Source organism: Scylla paramamosain, chromosome 20 (assembly GCF_035594125.1).
Source record: "Scylla paramamosain isolate STU-SP2022 chromosome 20, ASM3559412v1, whole genome shotgun sequence".
Taxonomy (NCBI): Eukaryota; Metazoa; Arthropoda; class Malacostraca; order Decapoda; family Portunidae; genus Scylla; species Scylla paramamosain.
The window spans coordinates 19,268,995-19,289,492 of record NC_087170.1 but is presented as its reverse complement, the minus strand read 5'-3'; the positions used below and the strand labels follow the sequence as shown (position 1 = coordinate 19,289,492).

The 20,498-nt window shown below is 38.7% G+C and overlaps 1 protein-coding gene across 1 annotated transcript in view; it reads right to left on the bottom strand.

Moving 5' to 3' along the window:
* Nucleotides 1-20,498, bottom strand: part of LOC135110573 (uncharacterized) — a 43,862-nt gene that overhangs the window by 13,375 nt on the left and 9,989 nt on the right. Inside the window, exons 15-28 of the mRNA XM_064023023.1 lie at nucleotides 20,446-20,498; nucleotides 19,564-20,028; nucleotides 18,069-18,993; nucleotides 17,181-17,410; nucleotides 16,780-16,872; nucleotides 16,495-16,614; nucleotides 16,016-16,210; nucleotides 15,697-15,873; nucleotides 15,410-15,523; nucleotides 14,826-14,894; nucleotides 14,462-14,562; nucleotides 13,136-13,325; nucleotides 11,369-11,569; nucleotides 230-10,905 (exon numbers count right to left, since the gene is read on the bottom strand). The exon at nucleotides 20,446-20,498 is cut by the window's right edge and continues 117 nt beyond it. Of these exons, the coding sequence (XP_063879093.1) occupies nucleotides 230-10,905; nucleotides 11,369-11,569; nucleotides 13,136-13,325; nucleotides 14,462-14,562; nucleotides 14,826-14,894; nucleotides 15,410-15,523; nucleotides 15,697-15,873; nucleotides 16,016-16,210; nucleotides 16,495-16,614; nucleotides 16,780-16,872; nucleotides 17,181-17,410; nucleotides 18,069-18,993; nucleotides 19,564-20,028; nucleotides 20,446-20,498 (13,609 nt within the window). The remainder of the gene's footprint in view (nucleotides 1-229; nucleotides 10,906-11,368; nucleotides 11,570-13,135; nucleotides 13,326-14,461; nucleotides 14,563-14,825; nucleotides 14,895-15,409; nucleotides 15,524-15,696; nucleotides 15,874-16,015; nucleotides 16,211-16,494; nucleotides 16,615-16,779; nucleotides 16,873-17,180; nucleotides 17,411-18,068; nucleotides 18,994-19,563; nucleotides 20,029-20,445) is intronic.

The following is a 20,498-nucleotide window of genomic DNA, read 5'->3' as shown; positions in this document are numbered from 1 at the left end:
GTTATTAAATAAAAGAAATTATACATTAACTGGATGTATGGGATATTTTGATAATTTAGGTAGGCAACTATGAAGTAATAATAGGATAAGATTACTATCTTAAAGGAAAATAATCAAAAACATATAGGGATAAAGTTATTATCTCACAGGCAGATAATTATAAAGTGAGTGGGTGAATCTACTAGATAACTTACAAGTATTGTAACTAGAATGTATAAAGATCACTTACATTTTAATACTGTAGTCTTCCAGTGCTGTAAATACTGGTACCAGAACACTTTCCCAGAACGTTTTGGCATCTTCAGTGATCCCTTGATATGTATCTTGCACATCTTTCATGAAATAATCCCAGTTACTTGCCTCTCTCTTATACATTGCTAGAACAGTTTCATTATTTACTAAGGCTCCTATTACTGTTGGAGCTTCTGTTGCAACCCACTGCTTGAAATTCTGTGTTGCTGTCACCACATCCCTCTTCCAAACTTCAAGCACTTCCATGGAGGGTGAAAACAGGCGAACCCAATCTTGATAATCTTTATAGTCCAAGGAAGGGTTAAAATCAAGGAAGGCCTGCAAGACACGTGGTGATGTGAGTCTGAGGCCGAGTGCTACATCTTGGTGCCATTCACCAAACCTGAGATGGTCAACAATTGCCCCAGCCTCCACTGGACTGTGCAGGCCCAGCCTCACTCTTGCCTCTTCATACACTTCCTCCTCCTTACCAACACTTAGGTACATGGCCAGCTCTGGTATGTGTCTCTTAACAACAGAGTTCAACTTCCAAGTGTCTCCTTGCTCCAGAGAGCTTCCCTCCAAGAAGAGAGAGGCCTCCTCTGGCCTGCTATCCAGTGCCCCCTTCCATGTGTGGCCCCACTCCTCCTCTGGGACCACCACAGCCACTGTGAGGGCACGGCCACTGCCTTGAGACTCCAGGGAGGCTGAGAGGTTAAACTGGTGCCAGGTTTGTGAGGCAAGGCTATAATACCTAAGTTTGCAGAGAGCCTCAGTGAATGGGTCCTGACTGAGCTGGGCATCCATAAGCATAGTGAAGTTGGAGACTGGCTGTGAGAGACTGAGGCTCACAGTCTGCTTTCCATCATCTGTCAGGGGCTCAACCTCCATTGTTGCCACCATCTTCATCTCAGGAGAGTTTCCATCAACAAGTTGTGCTGAGCCAAGCAATGAAGAATTGTGGGTGTGGCTAATGTTGGCATGTAAGGTTATGTCCTTGATGTCTGGATGACTCAATACTGCACTCAAATATTTTTTGCCAATTCCAAAGAAGGATTTATCATCATAATTCATGCTAAATGTTATTGGTGGCATCTGTTCATCCTTTTTGTTCCATGTAAAGTTGGACATCAGGTCCATACTTTTAATAGTTGCTGTTGCTTGTGTGTAGTGGTACAGTGTTGTGTTGTGCAGCAACACCTGGATATCACTGGTGTACTTCTTGCTGAGAAAGCCTGGTTCACTAAGCAACAATGCTTTATAACCCATCTTGTTCTTATTCAAAGCAAACACAAGACTGTTGTTGAAATGACATGAATCTGCAGATAATGTTCCTGCAACGTGGACTAGAAACTCACCACTCTGACCCAACAGGAAGAGGTGGTGACCTCCGGGCAGTGCCTCCTTGTGAAGCTGTAGTCCAACCACAGACCAGGCTCCCCTATCAGCAGTCAGAAGGCCAAACTCTATGCGGTAATCATCTCTCAAAGATCCATGTTCCAGGTTTACGTGAATATAACCTGGTAAAAGTTTCGGTGTAACAAGTGTGAAGATCTTTTCTGCACCCCATGCTGTGTGAAGCTTTATCAAGTCCTCCTTGTTATCTTTCACCATGAAGAATATTCTGTCGTTGGCTTCGTAAAACATTTCTCCATGGAATGAGTGACGTTCTGCCAGTTCTTTTGGCTCAAATACAAAAGTGTGTCTAGCCATCATTCGTTTGCTTTTGGCGTAAGTCACGAGAAGAATGGACTTTCCTTTATATTCATTCAGAGAAGTAACTGTCTCTATTTGCTTTCCTCTGACAAGTGATTCAGCAGTTGATGATAAACTGAATCCAATTTTACCTACTCTAGCCTCAACTTCAGAGTGATAAGAACGAGAATGTTTCTTCAAAGTAAATGGATGCATTATGTATTTCAGTGATATAATTTCGAATTCTTCATATGGCAGATAAAGACCAACACTAAAGTCACTTTCAAAGATCCCCTGATAGTTCAAATTAATATCCACTCCAACTTTCCTCCCTGGATATTCCAACAGAGCTTTAGTGTGGCTGCCACTCTTATGGCGGGGAGTGAACAAGGCAAACTTTCCATAATCTTCAAAGGAAGTTTTCAGAATAACATCAACACTATATCCAAATGAATCATCAGGCCGAAGGATGCCATCAAATATAATCACCTCCCCATTGCCAGAATACTCAGCTGCTATCTCTTGCTCTGGTCCAGACCATATGGTATAGACTGACAACACTTCACAGTTGATAAAGGTGCTTTTCACCTGAACACCAATCCGCTGCTCCTCAAAAATGTCTCCAGATACAAAAAAGTCAATTTCATCAAGGCCTAAACTTATAGTTACTTGACCTAATCCATCACCCACATTACTTTCTGCAAAGAACTTAAAGTTTGGTCCACTGAAACTAAAACTTTGTATGTCTTTCAATTCATGTGAGTTGATGACAGAAAGAGTAAGGTGTTGATCAACTTCAAAGAACAGCTGAGGTGTCAGGTACAAATTCCAGTATCTTCCCCAACTTGCATTATAATATCGTGCATAAACAACTCTATCAAAGTGTTCCATTTGGAGAGACACTGATAGATCATAATCAGTTCTCTTGGCATCTTCATACATTTTCAATGACATTGCAAGTAAGTCCTGATTGTTCTTCTTCACCAGAACTTGAGAATCAATATTGTTCAACTGATCATATTCAAAGCTTGCATGTAACTCAATCTCTTGGTCAGCTGCTTGAAGTTTACTCTTTAAATTAAAGGAAGGTGAATCTAGAGGAATGTTTATCTCTCCAGTAAAGGCTATTTCCTTCACAGGCAGCAGGGAAGATTTGACCATTAATTCTATGGCAGAGTTTGTTGTATCTATGTGACAAACAAAAGAATGTTCTTCATTCAGTGTTTCCAAGCTTGCTGTCACATGGATATCTCTCCTCCACTGAACATTTGTTTGGAAGGAATAGTAACTTTTCCAATCTGAAGCCATCTCAATTTCTGCATGGAAGGTTTTCAATAACTCATCATAATTGTATTCACCATTAACATGTATATCTTTACCTCCAAATACTATACCCACATGTATCTTTCCATTGAAAATTTCAGAGAGTGAACAGATAAAAGTAAATTTTAAAACCTCTTGTGGTATAAATGGAGATTTCAATTCTGCAGTGATCTTGAATTCTTCAAAGGCTAACTCTTCTGGCCACACCACAGTGATGGAATGCTGTGAGGATTTTGGGAGGGTTAAGGAAGCAGTGAGGGATGATAGGGTGAGCAACAGCTGCCCCTGGGCTTCCCATGCTGGACCCTGAATCACTAACTTCTGAGGCAGGAATAGGTCATTCTGGAACCCAGAACTATACTGTATAACAAGCAACTCATTTCCATCTTCCGTCATCATAATTTGTAATCCAATAGTATAATATGGTATTTTTATATTGACTTCATAAACTGGTAAACCATCACCTTCAAATTCTACATTCACCAGTATCTCATTTTCATGTAAATTTAAAATCCCTTGTATCTTGTACATGTGTGGCTCTTCACCAGGCTGTTTCATCAAGATGTGATGGATAACTTTAAAGTTGTTGGTATTTTTGTCAAATTCAAAATTCATCTTAATGACTAACAATTCCAAGCCTGACTCTGGGGCTTCCAACCTGATTTTTACACCATTCTCTTTGCCAGAAACAGAGACTTGTATATCTAAACTGTAGTTCATTATGGTTGCCATGAAGGAGAGTCCCTGATCATATTTTACATCAACAGATACCAGCTCTTTATCATGAACAACTGAGAACATGGATTTGAATGTGCTGACCTCAGGCTTAATGTCATATTCCAGGGCTAAAACTAGGGGTTCAGACTTGTCTGGGATTTTGAAAGCAATATTTGTATTTGCTTTCAGCCATGTGTTCTCCGATGTCAATGTCCAGCTGAAGTTGTTAAGCACTGGAATTTTAGCTTTAAACTCTCCACCATCTGCAGAATACATACCCTCAATTACATTCCTAACATCATTTATTTCAAATGTAAGAGACATTTTGTTGTCCCCATACTGCAGTGATACCTCAAATGATTCTAGATTTTCAAATGGAGTTTGTATTTCAAATAAAATCCTCATGCTATCACCTCTTTGGGAATATTCAAGCTTAGCCAAACCAAGTGTTTCTGAGTTTTCACTATAGCTGGCCAAAAGCTTGACATTTGAATCAAGAAGAATGAAAGATACCTCTGCTTCATGTCTGTCCAATTGAATGACACTAGACACTGTCAGTTCTTCACTTTCAGTCTTCAGTGATACTGTGAAAAGGCCTACTGTGAAAGGCTCCCAAGGAGTTTGGAAATCTATTTCTAATTGCCACCTTTCAACTTTTATTTGTACACTCAGCTTCTGTTCTTCTGGCCAGCTCAGAGCAAAATCAGCTCCAATCTTTTCATCATCTGTCTTTATAGAAATAGAAAGTGATATCATTTCATAATTTGTGATAGGAGTCTCAATTAAGCAAGTCACTGAAAATGGAGCAAACTGATATTTCCATACAGCCTTCCACATGTCATTATTGTACTGAGCTAATAACTGTAGCTCACCTGGTTCCAACTTTAATGATGTGGATAACTTCTCAAGATGTCTATAAGAAGTCTTTAGTGTACATTCAGCATTAACATTTGCTTGCATTAGCTTGGCAATGGCAGTCATCTCAATCCTCTCAGACCACTCAACAAAGGCAGTGCAATTAAAACCAACAAAGTCTATAAAGAAAAATTTGCCTTGGAAGCCAAGATGGAGGTGAGGAAGACTTTTGAGCGGGGTTTCTGCCTTGATGTCAATCTTGGCCACATTCCCATTACGTAGACCTGTCACATTCACTTGGAACTTTTCTTCCCACTCAAGAGTTACCTGAAGAAGATTTTTGACAGAATTCATCCTACCCATTAAGAAATCTGTCAAGTCATACTCAGCCTGCATGACTATTGGGTTATCAGGTTCATCTGAGGATTCAAAACGGACATTAAAGCTGGACTGGAGTCTTCTGAGATTGGCTCTTCCTGACATGGTGTAAGTCTTCTCTCCAATTGAGGTATGAACAGTGACCTTGTTGCCTGAGTATTGAAGTTGGAGGGTGAAGTTTGATATCAGAGGAGAAGTCAGGCTCAGCTTCAGGAAGTGACTCCGTCGCTGGGAGTAGCTTGCCTCCATCTCAATTGGGTCAATGCCAAAGCCACTGAATGTCACATGTAACAAATGCTTTCTGCCTGTTGATGAAAGCTGGCTTGTTAGGTTTAAGGACCAATATTCTGTCCAGAAGAATTGTATCTTTGTTTGACTGTAAGTGGTACTAACCACCAATACTTCTTTTGCATCATACATGCTGTTAAGTTTCAACTGATATACATCAAAGTATAAGTCAATGAAAAACTTTTCATACCCAGGGAATTTTCCTACAGCTGATGCAGAGTATCCATCTCCACTTGGTCCCACATCCACCTCCAATGACCCTCTATTCCCAAGAATTTCAAAAGTTCCTTGGAATTTCAACAGAATTTTCCCACCTTTAGTGTCAAGAGAAGACTTCATCAAGATACCATTGTTGTTCATTCTTGCAGCAAGGGACACATCAAAGTTGTTATTTCCTGGCACTTTGTAGGAGAGGTTAACAAGAAATTGCGACAATTCTTTTATAGAAGTTGTTATTTGACAATCAAAATCAGCAGAAGATTTTGTATTCTCTAAAGACATCTTCATCTTTCCAGAGTGTTCTCCTAAATTAAAGAATCCTCTCAGGATGACTGAATTTGGAACAAGTGACCAGCTTAACTGAACTCTGCCTGGCTTCAGGAATGGCGAAGTAAAGACCATCTGCACTGAGCCAACCCTCCAGTCAGGAGAAAAGTCAAACTTGTGTTCTAAAGTTGAGTCTTCTACTTTTACAACAACACTTGCAATATATGAATCCAAAAAGTTGTATGCAACATTTACATCAAAGGTTGAGATACCTTGCACTGGAATATTGCCAGTCAATGCCAATGTAGCTAAATTCCTCTTAAAATCAGAATTCAGTTGTATTTTGAAGGTGTCAAGGCCATGCTGGTAGTAGAGCAACAGTTGTGGAGTGAGCAGCTGGTACTCAGCATGCAGGTGGTGAGGTGAGGTGAAAGGTGATTCAATCAACAAGTTGAGCCTCACATTTTGCCATGGATAAGATGCACCCTCACTTAAGGTATCGAGGGTGGCACTGGTAGAGAACAACTTCCGATGCTTCAAATCCAGAGCTGCCTGACAATAATATTGCCAATTTTTATAACCTACCTCCCAGGAACCATCAATGGCCTCATAGCCAGGAAAGTTGGATTTTACTTCAAAGTCTCCAGCTGAGACTAAAATTTGTGCTCCTTTTAGAAACCATGTTGTCTCTAGATTTAAGTCATCAAATTGTCCTTTCAGTTTAAAAGCATCCTTAACATCATAAGATAGGCTGTAGATTGTGGTCTTGTCATCTAACTCTATAAGAAGACCAGCACCTCCAGTCTTAAGTTGCTCACCAGTAACAAGCCACATCTCTGCCCTCCACCTGGGAAGGATCCACACCATCTTCATCTCACCTCGCTCAGACACTTGCAGAGGTATGATCATATCCAAGTTAATCTTGGGAAGGTCAAACAGTGACAGGTGAGCAATTACTGAGGAGACAATAGTATTTCCTGAATAGATGAAAGAGCCTTCAGCCCCAAGTAGGCCATATGGACTGTAAAACATAGCAGAAGCTGATCCTTCTTTGTCAAATTTCAAAACAAAACGCAAAATCCCTTCTATCTCGGGAATATTCAATACAGTCTCAATCTGGTGACTACTAGATAGGACTCTATATTTAATGGCACCCATGTATTCATTTCCAGAAGATGTCCAATTGAAAAGCAACTGATGCATAAAATCATTAGGATCATGGTTTGCCTCTACCACATACACTTCATTTTCATGTTTCACATTTAACTTTCCTTGATATGTTCCATCTTCAGAATAATTGTAGCTCAAGCTGAAGTGTTCATAGCCTTCAAATGGTAAGGAAACATTCATATTTCCCTCAGTACCTTTATCAGTGACTTTTTTTAGACTATTCACATGGTATTCAATATCATCTTGTGTTATGGTGGCAATTAGCTTTTCTCCAACATTCTCAGTTAGATGAGTCACTTTAAAATGGTATTTGTGGAAAGTGTGAAAACTGGAGCTCATGTCAGCCTTGATAGACAAGAAATCCTCATCTTGCAGTACCTGTATTTCTCCATCTGCATCACCATTTGGTGTCAAAATCTTGAAGCTCAAATCTTTCAATTCTTCCAAGAAACTGTATGTTCCTGTTATGTTCAAATGAGTAAATTGTGTATTTGAAGTAAGACTCAGCTCAATGTTTCCTCCTTCAGCTGCCAAGGAGGCCTCCCCATCCATCTCAGCCTTCAGTTCATAATCAAGTATAGAATTAGTAATACTACTGCTGAGTTTCATAGGCTGATCCTGGAAGTCATAATTAGCTTTGATAATGAAAGATTTTCCTTCAGGGAGCTCAAACAGTAGCTCTGCTTTAGAAGGAGACACAAAGGTCTTGAATACAAAGTAAGTCCCATTGGAAGGAGGATCATATGCATGCATCCTCAAAAAGCTTTCTTCTTCCAATTGAGATGCCAATGACAAACCAAGGCTGTACTTGGGGTACACCTCTGCTTCAAGCTGAAGGTCAATGCCCTTTGATGTTAAATTACCAGTTGTACTCAACTTAAAAAGAGGTCCATATTCAACAGCACTTAGTTCACAAAAAATCCCAATCGGATTTTTTGAAAATTTATATTGAAAATTGAAGTCAAAGAATGAATCCTTATTACAGTGCAAATCCAGGTTCATATTTAGTGACAGGTCAAGCACACCATCCCATTTAGAAGTCCAATTCCAACAAAACTGAGGAGTTTCAATGACAATTTCATATCCAAACATTTCAGATGGAGTTTTAACAGTTATATTGAAAGTCTCTAAGAATGAAAGAGGTGTTCTTAACTTCAGATATGATTCTTTGATATTTAACTTGAAATTTAATTCAATCCAGTTAGGGTTTTCATTGAAACTAATCTTCACACTGAAGGTCAAGCTATTTTGTGTATAGCTAAGTTCTACAGCTATTTCAGATTCAAACATATTGATTATACTGTTATCAACTTTTATATCCACCCGAAATCTTCCAGGTCCCAGAGTACTCAACCGGAAGTTGCCATGAAACTGATCATCATTGACTTTCAATGTTGTAGTGACAGCCAAGTCTCGTTTCCTTTGAACTATAATTTTGCCAGTGATTTTGGATATGGAGGAAATGTCAGATTTCATATTTATGGTGATGAGCTGTTTTGTCCTCTTCACTATCCAATTAATATTTCCTTCAACTATCTGCCACTTGGAATCATCCTCATTCAGTTGATGGGCATCCACAGTAAATGTCCTGCTTGTAAGTCGTGAAGAAAGTTCATAGTTTCTAGAATCTCCAAGGTTGAGGAAGCCTCTCAGTGCTCCATAACGGTGATTGTAAATGATGGTCAGTGACCTTGGGGTAATTGTGTGGGATGGTTGAAGTGTCATTCTCAGTTCATATACACCATTGTTATCTTCAGCCAGAGAAACTCTCACATCTTTCAAATCATATGTCTCATTGCCATACATCAGATGGAGTCTTGCTCCTGAGTCAAAGTGAGACAAATCTTCATTCACTGCAAGAGAAGCGTTCACACCACTCTTAATGTCCCAGTCTCCTCCAGTGACTGCAACCTCAACTAAACCCTTCCAGTTGAGTTCATTATCAAAATTCAGATCAAAATCTAATAAGCCTCCATATTCCTTGGTGGCAAACAGATTTGATTTCACCTCCAGTTTTCCCTGGAGGGAATACTTGTCAATATTGGTAAGATCTGCAGTTATAAGTATTTTACCATGAACTTTATTAGGTGGGTCTGTTAAGATTTCTAATGTGGACACAGCATGGAACTTTGGATTGATAGAGTCAACTATAGTTTGAAAAATTATTACATTTTCCATTTCTTTCTGAAGAGTAAAGTTGAGAGTGAGCAGTGCTTCATTTCCAAGCTCATATTTCAGCTTAGACAGATAGTTTATTTTTGAGTTTCTTATTTCTGCTTCAAAAATATTGCCATACAAAATAGAGGAATTTATTGAGAGATTGTTTTCATTCCATTGGAGTTTCAGTGTCCCATTGAAGTGTGAATCTATAGCTCCCATACTTTTCAAGTTAATATCAAATTTAGTAATTCTTGCAGATGCATTAAAGGCATATGACTGAAATTCTTCCCCAAACCATGTCTCCTTGATGTTCAGATGACTTCCAAGCTGCATGTGTACATCTGGGCCATATGTCACTTCTCCAAACACAAGATTTACAGAATCAAAGTCATGTTGCAATTTCAGTTCAAAATCCTCAAAATATGATGACATTGCTATGACTTTTAGATCTGACTTTTTCCAAGATGGCCAGCAGTAACATACAATGCTGGTTGACAAGAGAGACTTATCACTATAAGAAGAATTCAAAGTAACACTTGATGATGATTCCATTTTTTGTATCATAAAATCGGCACCAAAGACATCAGTCCAAGGAGATTCAAACTTAAGGGAGGAATTTACAGCTGACCAATTCCCATGAGTATTTGCTGTGAGGATAATGCCACCAGTGGATTCACCAACATTTCTCAGAGTAACCTGCAAGTAGTCCTGCCATCCCTCCTCAGACTCTTTGGGTTCCAACTTATGCTCCAGGTCAAAGGTGTAGTCATCAAATGTCCCATGAACTTGAGATATGTGTGTTAAGGACTCCTCCATGTGGGAGAGAGACAGATCTAGGCTGTGATCTAAAAAGTTAAAGAGGGATAAGCTTCCTTTAGCTTTAGTTGGAACTAAGTTCTCATTCCACTCTACATCTGTGTTGTATGTCACTGTGAAAGTGTTGATTGATCCCTCAAGCTCCTGTTTCCAATTACTCTCAAACTGGTTGTGTACCGCTTGCATTGTGATTTGGAGGTCATTGTGGGTGAGGAAGAAATTAGCTTTGACATTTTCAGCTGAAGAATATTCACTGCTAAACTCAGCACTCCAGGAGTCTATGTAATCTTCCTCAGACTCAAAGACTACATTGATGTTGATGCCACCCAAAGTGTGGTCATAAGTCATATTGACAGACATTGGTTCTATCCATGAGGCATCAATCTTGCCTAGGCCACTGAGAAGGTGTCTCTTCCATGACAGTTCCTTTTTTCCATGATACAAAAAAGATACACTTTTCTCCAGGCCAGTCTTAAGCTCAAGCTGCACCTGGTTCTCTGTCACATTGTACATACCCTGGAAGTGGAAGGGACTGGGCATCACAGGAGCCTGAACACTTAGTCTGGTATCCAAAAAGTGTTGGTGGCTGGAGTGGTCAAGAGAAGTGTTCAAGACCAGCTCCCAAGGCTTGCTGGCCTGAGTAAGAGTTATGTTGACTATGCTCAAATACTGGTGCCCACTGTGGGTGTGCTCAAGATGAAGGAGAGATGAACATTCCTCCCCACCTTGGTATTCCAGCTTGACCAACATGCTAGATGGATAACCTAGCTGGACATCTCCTAGAATCTGCAAAATGCTTTTTCTTAGTAATCAATATTCCTGAAAATTAGCCTACTTTGTTAAAAGTCAAATTTGATGTAGACGCTTTTCAAAGCACTATTATATGACATCATTAAGTACACATTCAAGACATGATGTATGCATTAACCTAACTACATTGAATAAACCACTACCACATAGTGCAAATCGACTGCCACAGTCCTTATCATATATTACTGCCAGCCTCTACACACATTTTGCTGCTCAACAAAGAAGCATGTGTTCTTCAGCAAAAGCATGGAACAACAAAATCTATATTAATTTTGGCATCATGTTCCAAGTAGAAAAGCAATGTAACTGTAATGTTCCAAGTAGAAGAACAATGTAATTGTAAGAGTGACTGATACATCTAATCAAAGAATAAATCAGACATATATTCCAGTAACACAAGTTTTTAAATAAATGGGAGAGAAAAGTAACATATTAGTACCTTAAATTTGTCAAACTCAATCTGTGATGAGTAAAGGTTATGAGCACCACCAGATTTAAGGAAAACGATTCCAAGTTTCTGGAAGTCAGGATATGGTGTGGTGACAGTAAAGTTGACACCAGCTTTCTCTTCAGCAAGTAGGCCGCCATGACTCACCCACAGCTGGCCTTCAATTGTATTTTCCTCATGGCTTGCGGATACCTAAAATGATTAATCACATGGAAAGACATAATTTTTGTCATATGGTCCTCTCTTTCTTCCTTCTACTCCACTTTTTTTTTTATTTAACTCCTCTTCCTTCTTCATCTTATTGATCAAAATTAAATTTCTTACAACAGAAAAGGTGAAAGGAAGTGTGCTATCTACAAACTAAACTACAGTGGAACATTGGTTCATGAACTTAATCCATTCCATGACTCAGTTCACAAACTGAAATGTTCACAAACCAAAACAATTTTTTCCCATTGAAATTAATGTAAACACAATTATTCCATTCCAGCCTCAGAAACATTGCATTTTTTTTTTAAATGTTTTTGGTGACAAGGAATATAGAATTAAATTATGGTTGCAGAGGAAAAGACATGAAGTCTGGCCTTGCAGCAAACCAAAAAAATTTTTTCCCATTGAAATTAATGTAAACACAATTATTACATTACAGCCTCAGAAACATTGCATTTTTTATTTTTTTTATGTTTTTGGTGACAAGGAATATAGAATTAAATTATGGTTGCAGAGGAAAAGACACGAAGTCTAGCCTTGCACCAAGCATACGTTGGCTGGAAGGAAACATTGGAGCATACGAGTCTGTGTGAAGCAAGGATTGTTGCGCTGTTCAGGACAGCATGTGCTTTCTTAATTCCACCTGGTGTCCCTTGTTCAAGTGCAGCCAGGGAGTCTTGATAACCTCATGTCTTATGAACATGTCTGTGGCAGATGTGGTCTCTCTGGGGTGTCCAGACACCAGGACATGTGCTGAAGTGTGACAGAAATTTTGTGTATTTTCCTTGCAAATCAATCCAACCATCCTGAAAGGTTGGAAGTAGGAAGGATCCAGGTCAAACAGCTGGGAAGGCACTTGATCTTGAAATCAATGACATGCCTATGCCTAAGAGACTTGCCAGTATATGATAATCACACTGTTTATGGCAGATGTACCACAACACAGCTGAGTGTGTGCATGCCAGCCAAGGAGTTTGTGAGGTGTTTGTGTTAACACATCAAAACACCATTCAAGAACTGATGCAAAACTTGTTAGAAAAATCTTTTCATAAACCAATTTGTTTGTGAACAAGAACATTCGTGAACTGAGGTTTCACTGTACCTATAAACAAGTGAACTTCAAATTTACCATGTCTATGTACATCTAGTGTCTGTTCCTTAGATCTCACTCAAGGGGACAGCTGCAACACATCTCCATCTATTCCTGTCCCTGCATTCTCAAATGTTTGTATTTTCCCCTCTCTTAAATGCTCCTGTATCTGACTACTCTTTTTCAATGGGTGTTATTGTCTTGCAGCCTTCACATCTACTATACTCATATATAGTGCTCTTAGTAAAGTTATTTTTTTGCCGTTCTTTCTAAGTAGTTATATCACCTCAGGCTGCTGCATCTCATGCTTTCAATTTCACTCCTTCATCTTTTACATGCCATACCAGATTAGTTATGCACACTTATTACTTTTATCATCCATTCTTTGCATATCTCATGTAATTTATTTCAACTAACTTCACAAAACACCAAGAATAAAATATCTGCCATATGCTTACCAATATCAGGTCCTCATTCTCTATCTTCACATAGCTAAGGCTTATGTTAGAGGAGATGGATTCACCAGAAGGTAACAGAATTTGTGCATGAATATCTCCAGAGGCAGTGCCATTTTCCAACATATTGTGCTTCCCCCTGAGGTTCATTTCACTCTCCAGGAGCCGAAGACTGAAGTTGAACTGATTTCCACTGAAGAAGAAATATAAAATTACTCAACAGGTATATAAAAAAAATCTTTACATCATTTCACTATTCATACTGTCCACACACACACACACACACACACACACACACACACACACACACACACACACACATACACACACAAACTTAAGCTATGAAGAAAGACTTGAAGAGATGGGATTACCAACACTACAAGAGAGAAGAGAGAGAGGAGACCTGATAACAATGTACAAATTACTAAACAATATAGAAAGAATAGACAGAAATGACTTGATATCACAGATGGAGGAGGGAGAGATGAACAAGGGGGCATGGGAAGAAAATAAAGAAGAGTGGATGTTCAAGCAACATCAAGAAATATAGCTTCCCAGATCGAACTATTGAAATCTGGAATGATATAAAGGAAGAGGTGGTTGTGGCAAACAGTGTACACATAATTAAAAAGAAACTGGATAAATATGGTTATGGAGATGGGACAAAATGAGCTTTGGCTCGTGCCCTATACAATACAACTAGGTAAATACAGCTAGGTAAATACCTGCTTCACCATAACACTTATCAATTTCTTGTTCAAACTGTATGAAGTTCTGCCTTTCACACATATTCATTCATTCATTCCCATTTCCATCCTTTACTTTTTTACTCAACAAACAAATGGACAATTAATTTTTCCCAATAATATGCCAATCTTTATATTTTTTTCATGTCCTTAATTCTGTCTCTACACTCATTTGGACTGCTTTGCCATCTCACTGTATTTAATATTTTAGTTGCTCTTTGGTTATTCTGCAATGACAAAACAACCTGTTAACTGACCTTTAACAGCTGGTAGCAAGCTTAGCACTATAATCATAGTCACAGTGTTCAAATGTTTATAGATAAGTAGATACAGCCTCCTTCATACTCATTCTACTTAAAAGTACAGTATACTATGTACTGTATTTGCACAGGACACATGAAGTGGAATGTATTAGGTTACTCTTACTAGAAGAGACAGTCAAGGCTGTTGTATCTTTATTGCAATACCTTTGCATTGCTACCATAAAACTGCAATACCTCAAACTGTGGTTTTACCTCATCAATAAAGATACTGCCTCTGCTGAGATGCAAATATTGCCATTAAGGAAAACTTTCTACTTTACCTGTCCATGTGCCAACCCAGGTGTACCAAGTGACTATCACCTGCTGTCAGATTCACCTGCAGTATGCTGAGTTCACTAGATAAGTGCTTCTTGGCTCCAATCTAAAAATTCAACAAAAAAGGAAAGAATGTGTTATGCAACCCCCAAAAATACATGGAATTCATAACAAATCTAATGAAGAAAATAATATATGCCTTATTTCTATGCTAAGAAATAAATAGAGATAGATGAAGATATAGAGAAAGGATATGAGCCTAGGGCAGACCTGTATACTTCAACTAGGAATACACACACACACACACACACACACACACACACACACACACACACACACACACACACACACACCAGTAAAATATCATACCATAAAAGCCGGAGTGGTGTCAGGTGTGGCATCCCTCACCACTACCTCCACTGCCTGGTTTGGTGATGCCTGTTGGACAAAAAATACTGCATAGTCATTGTTTGGCAACATGTTTCTAGTTTTTCCAACAATGGTTTGCTGCTACAAAAGACCTGTCCAAACTATCCTTCTATGGTGGCTCATTTCACATTGTTTGAGAAAGTTTACAATCATTCACAGAAATCATGTTTGATATTTTACTTTTTAACCACCCATAAGATGTGGTATGGATAAAGATGAGTAATTACATTTCAAGAACAATGTTACTGACCTTACTTGTCATGAGAAAAAAAAGTAATTTTCAAAACATTATGAAAGATGTACTTGGTCTAATTATAATGTTTAAATTTGTTCCCCATAAAACCTAAAATCATTCTCTTCTTAGTCTTACGGTTCTTTTTCTTAATTTTTCCTAAATTCATTATAAATCAGTTACTGATCTTTTGTTCCTTACTTGTTTGAAAGAAAATAAGCTGCATTGCTCACCCTTAACCTTTCCTACAATCATAACTAAAAATCTTAGACAGAAGACACTCTACACTTACTTCATAAAGGAGTTCAAGACTTCCCATATTTTCTAAGGAAAACTTTGCAGCCATGGTGTTCTCACTCAACACCAGTTCATGATCAAGGCTGCCTGACCAGTCAGGCCATTTTATCTGTGAGTAAAATTTAAGCTTCTCTACAACCTTTTTTTCATAATTCAGGTTTTCTATCATATATTGCAAACAACTTCATTAACATTTGAGCTTGATGTGGCACAAATTATGAGTTTACTGAAGTGACAAGTCAAAAAGGGATCTGAAGTTGTCAAGTTATAAACCAATCTTACACTGCTTTTGCCTGTGAAATTTTGCCACTGAAGGTCTGAGGCAATATGGGAGGAAAGGCCAACAAAGCGAGTGCCCAGACCAGCAAACACTTCAAGGGAGGTGTTGAAGGGACGTTCACTTCCATAGTCAGCCTCAAAGTGGAATCCTGCTGTTCTTTCCCCTGCTGTGGTGCTTGCCTGAAGAGTGGTACAATTTACATTAAATTATAACATAAATCTCTCATTGCAAGTTATCAATTCACAATCACAATTCATCACTGAAATTCTATATAACATCAGTGACTAAAAAATCTTATTCCATAAACTGTTTCTGACATACTGTGATGAGGAGATGATCAGGTTGAGTCATGTCAATGCTGTGCCCAATTTGGAGCATGAAGTCATTGAGAGTGAGATGCAACCCAGCTAGCACATGTAAAGGTTCATCCTCAAACAGGTACATTATGATGAATTTGGACTTGAAGGAAGAATCGAAGTTGAGTTCTGCCTCTGCTAGGAAACCATTGTCAGAAACCTGCAATAAGTTACATCTCATTCTGTTGCATAAAACAAAGATACAAAGGCTGAAAAAAAAATCATGAATAGGAAAAAAATACATAAATGAGTGGGCTGCAGGAGTAAAATGGTTACATAACAACCTTTTTTAATTTTTACATTGAACAGAGCAACTATAGCATTCAATCACTGGGTTCCACGGATTCATGAAAGTTAGAAATTATACATCGGCAATGACCAGCTAAAGATACAAAATTTAATATGATACAACCACCACAGGGAGGGGATCACTGCCCAACAAACCTTATATATGCCCGAAGCCTTATAGTCAAGATCTAGTTGTTCGCTGGCCAGGCTCAAGGTCAGCTGAGTGTCCTGTCCAGTCATTCCCATTACATTCTTCACCACAACCTGGGATGACACCTGCAGCACATGGATACATTACAGAACAAAGTTATTGGATATTTTCAGGTGAAACTCCCTGGCTTCAGCAAAAGGGAAAGATTACAAAAGACACCATAATAGTAAAGATCATGAAGCATCACATCAAGACAGGTATGCATGGTGGAGAAAAGCAAAGCTGCCTACCTGAGTGTCTTGAAGGGAAGTGTTGGTGTTCAGCTCAAACAGGTCAGGCCGACACTTATACTCCACTGTTATACCAGCAGGTATCTGACTTATCTACACACCAAAAAAAAAAAAAAACAGTGAAAAGAAAAAGATGAGGACTCAGTTGAAGAATAAATAAATAAATAAAGTAAAAATATTCAGGAACAGAGAATAATCACTTAATGACATGAATCATCACCATTCACATATCAATAAAGGTGCAGCTCATTATGCACTTACATGATATTAAAGCAACAATGCTATCAAACAGCCTTACATATTACTCAGCATGATCCTTACATGATATTAGAATGACAATGCTATCAAACAGCCTTATTACTCAGCAAGATCTTTCTGTCTTATTTCACTGCAAAGAGTACCTGAAGTGAGGCATATCCTGTGACAATACTCATATCCTTGTGGAGAGTGTGGTTGTTGTTAAGAGTAAGACTGATGGAGTGAGGGTCAGAGGATTCACTGCCATATTCTGTATTCAGGTCCAGCTTGAAATTGTCCTGGCCAGCCATAAAGTTTCCTGACACTCTTCCAAAGGCATGAGGCACCATGTCTGGCTCTGTCTTGTGCCAGGCTCCCTGAACTTCCCATGAGGCTACAGAGACAGCAGTCATTATCATTACCAATTCTATCACTAACACAAAGTCTTAAAGGTAAAAGAGTGAGAGGCATAATTTTCAGGGGAAGAAGGAAACATTAAAAATATAAGGATGTAACCACAAAACAAGTAAATAAATAATCAAAATGATGATAAAGATTCTTTCACAAGGGTCTTATTATATGGGGATTATATTCTTTACTGCCTCTAGTGATTATTTCAAACTTCATCTGAAGCATCAGTGATGTCCTTGAATACCAACCACCACATCCAGCACTCAACAAAAAATACTTGATAACATTAACAAGCAAATACTTTCCATACGGAAGAGTAAATACTTTAATACCAAAGCAAACAGGTCAACTGAAGTATGAACACACACTCACATTAAGCTACTATAAACATGATTACTACTCATGGTGGAAAACAAACAATGTTGTGTCACCTTTCACAACATCCACAGAGTAAGGATGAGAAATGTACAATACTGAACTGTATAATCTTACAAAATTTAAAGTCTATTTTATAAAATTAAATTTCACATTTAAATGAGCTTGCCACATAATTGGAACTCTGAACAATGTAAGTCTGGATGAAATAAAACCCTGAGTCACATCACTATCTGCAAGGCACAAACACAAATCCATGATCTTACCTTCAACATCCTCTGTGTCTTCATCTATCATGTGTTTCCATTTCCCTTCTAGGGCAAACTTGTCTGGTCCCACACTGACCAGGAACTTTGGTATATATTCCGGATTTAAGCCTTCCAATTGTTTCTTCATAGATATTTCTAGTTCCCCAGAGACCTTTGACTCTTGTAAATACTCAAGCTGAAGTCCTGAGTATCCTTCTGAATCCTTGTATTGTCCTTTAATACCATATCCTGCTCCCCTGACCACAATGTAGCCCCCCTCACGGTCAGGATTCATATTAAAGAGAAAGTGAATCTTGCGGTCAATGGTTGAACCTGGAGTGTCAAACAGAGCCTCAGTGATGCTCTCCTGTTGCCTGATGTACAGTTTGTAATAGTTGAAAGTGTCTGTTTTCTTAATCAGGAAATTCACCTCAGAGGGCTCTGCAGTGACTAAGTCCCCATCTATTTCATACTGGCCATTGGTGTGGCTGGTGCACACTATGAGACCAACCATTTCATTAACAGTGTCAATGCAGTTATTCACTGGCACAATCTTTGAGTTAGGCTCCACCCACTTGCCATCACTCTTGAGAAGAGCAACTCTGGCAGAGGAGCTCACCTTCATCACCTCAGAATTGGGGACACTGACTTGCACTTCAACAACCTCATTTTCCTGAACTAAGAATTTTCCTCCAATGGTTGTTTTGGCAACCTGTGTGGATGATCTCCTCAGGCCACTAGAGGATACAAAAGCATCCACTAGCAGTGTTTCATCCATTGCTGCCACTACTGATGGGGTGAGGCTGCCCTCAAGCTGTAAGCCAAGCTTCTTAGTGTTGTGGAAGGTGTGCTCATGCTGCAGGCTGACTGAAGCGGTGGCGTTGACCTTCAGCCGCAGTGGGAACCCAAGGAGAGTTGGTGTCATGTACTCCTGGTCAAGGATCTGAAAAAAGTAAGGTAAGACTTCTCTACTTTTCTAATGATCTAATCTTGATAGCAAACTCAGTCTTCTAAGTGGAGAGCTACATACTTTCTGCAGTGCTTAATACGTAATGGAGGATAATGAGGATATTAAAAGCTGAACAGAATCTCTCTCATGACATAACAACTAAAACTCCTGTGTCATACACTCTCTTCAAGCATAACAGAAACACTGAGAAATTGACCTGAATGCAGGGAGAGAAAATCCTTAATAATAAGAGGGCACAGCTAAGGACTGAACCCCTGACCAGAAAAACAAAGAACATACAGCACCTTAGATACTGGAAGCATAATGATCATGTCCCAACACAAACTTTAAGCTCTTTATAATCCTGTGATACCTCTCTTTTGGACATTCCATAGAAACACTGAGAAACTGATCTGAAGGTGGGATAAATCTTTAGCTGTGAGAAACATTTGAACAGACAGTGGACTCTCCCAACTGGGAGAAGAGAAGGAACACAGCAATTGTCTTTTCCTGAGATCACCATAGGGTCTCTGTGCTCTTGATCACTCCATACCAATACCTTACCTTGAAAGTTTTAGGTGAAGACAATTCCTGAATGAGGTGATATAGAAGCTGTGCAGGACTGTGTTGTAATATATTTTCTACATAAAGAACTTCATTGCCAAACATTCTGACATAGAAGGACGGCTTGGCTTCTTCCTCTACTATATCATTAATTTCCCAGTCCAATTGCCTATTTTTCTTGGCATCATATTTCTTCTGAAATTCTTGGATTTTGTCCTCATGAATTATGTTCCTTTTGGGTCTTAAATTATGCAGAACTTTCAAAATATCTTCATTGCTAAAGTACCCATCTTTACCAAAATAACTCTCAATGAGGTTTTCAATGCCACTAAACTCTCCACCAATGTCCAAAAAATTAAAAGAGTTATCTAGCAAGTCTAGTGTTAGATTTGCTGAGACTTGATGAGGAACGTAGGATTCATGGGAGAACACAACATTAGCATCCATGCTGCCTCCAAGGTTCATCTGAAACAATGATAAAGTTTCTCTGTGAATAAAGCCTAACTTCCTAATGAACAGTTCCCTGGATTAAATACTACTTTCACACAACAGGGGACATATGAGTTAAGAAAATAATTCAAAATAATAACAACATATGTAAAAACAGCATGTCATGCACATGTCCATTCAAACTGTTCTTACTTTCTTCAAACCACACAGAAAGATGTACTACCTTAAAAATAATAGTAACTGAATTTAACTCCAACTGGTGCAGTAATTTCAGAGGCTGACTCCAGACTGAACAAGTGACTAAATGATTAACTTCATTAAATGATTAGTATAATATATACTTATATGTGAAATGTGAGCAAAACAATAACCAGTAAGTAAATGAAAGGAAAAGGTAAGCAGCCTTTGAACTTAAAAAAAAAAAATACTCACAGATTCACTAAAGTGAGTGTAGCGGAAATTTCCTGAGGTACGGAAAGCGTCAT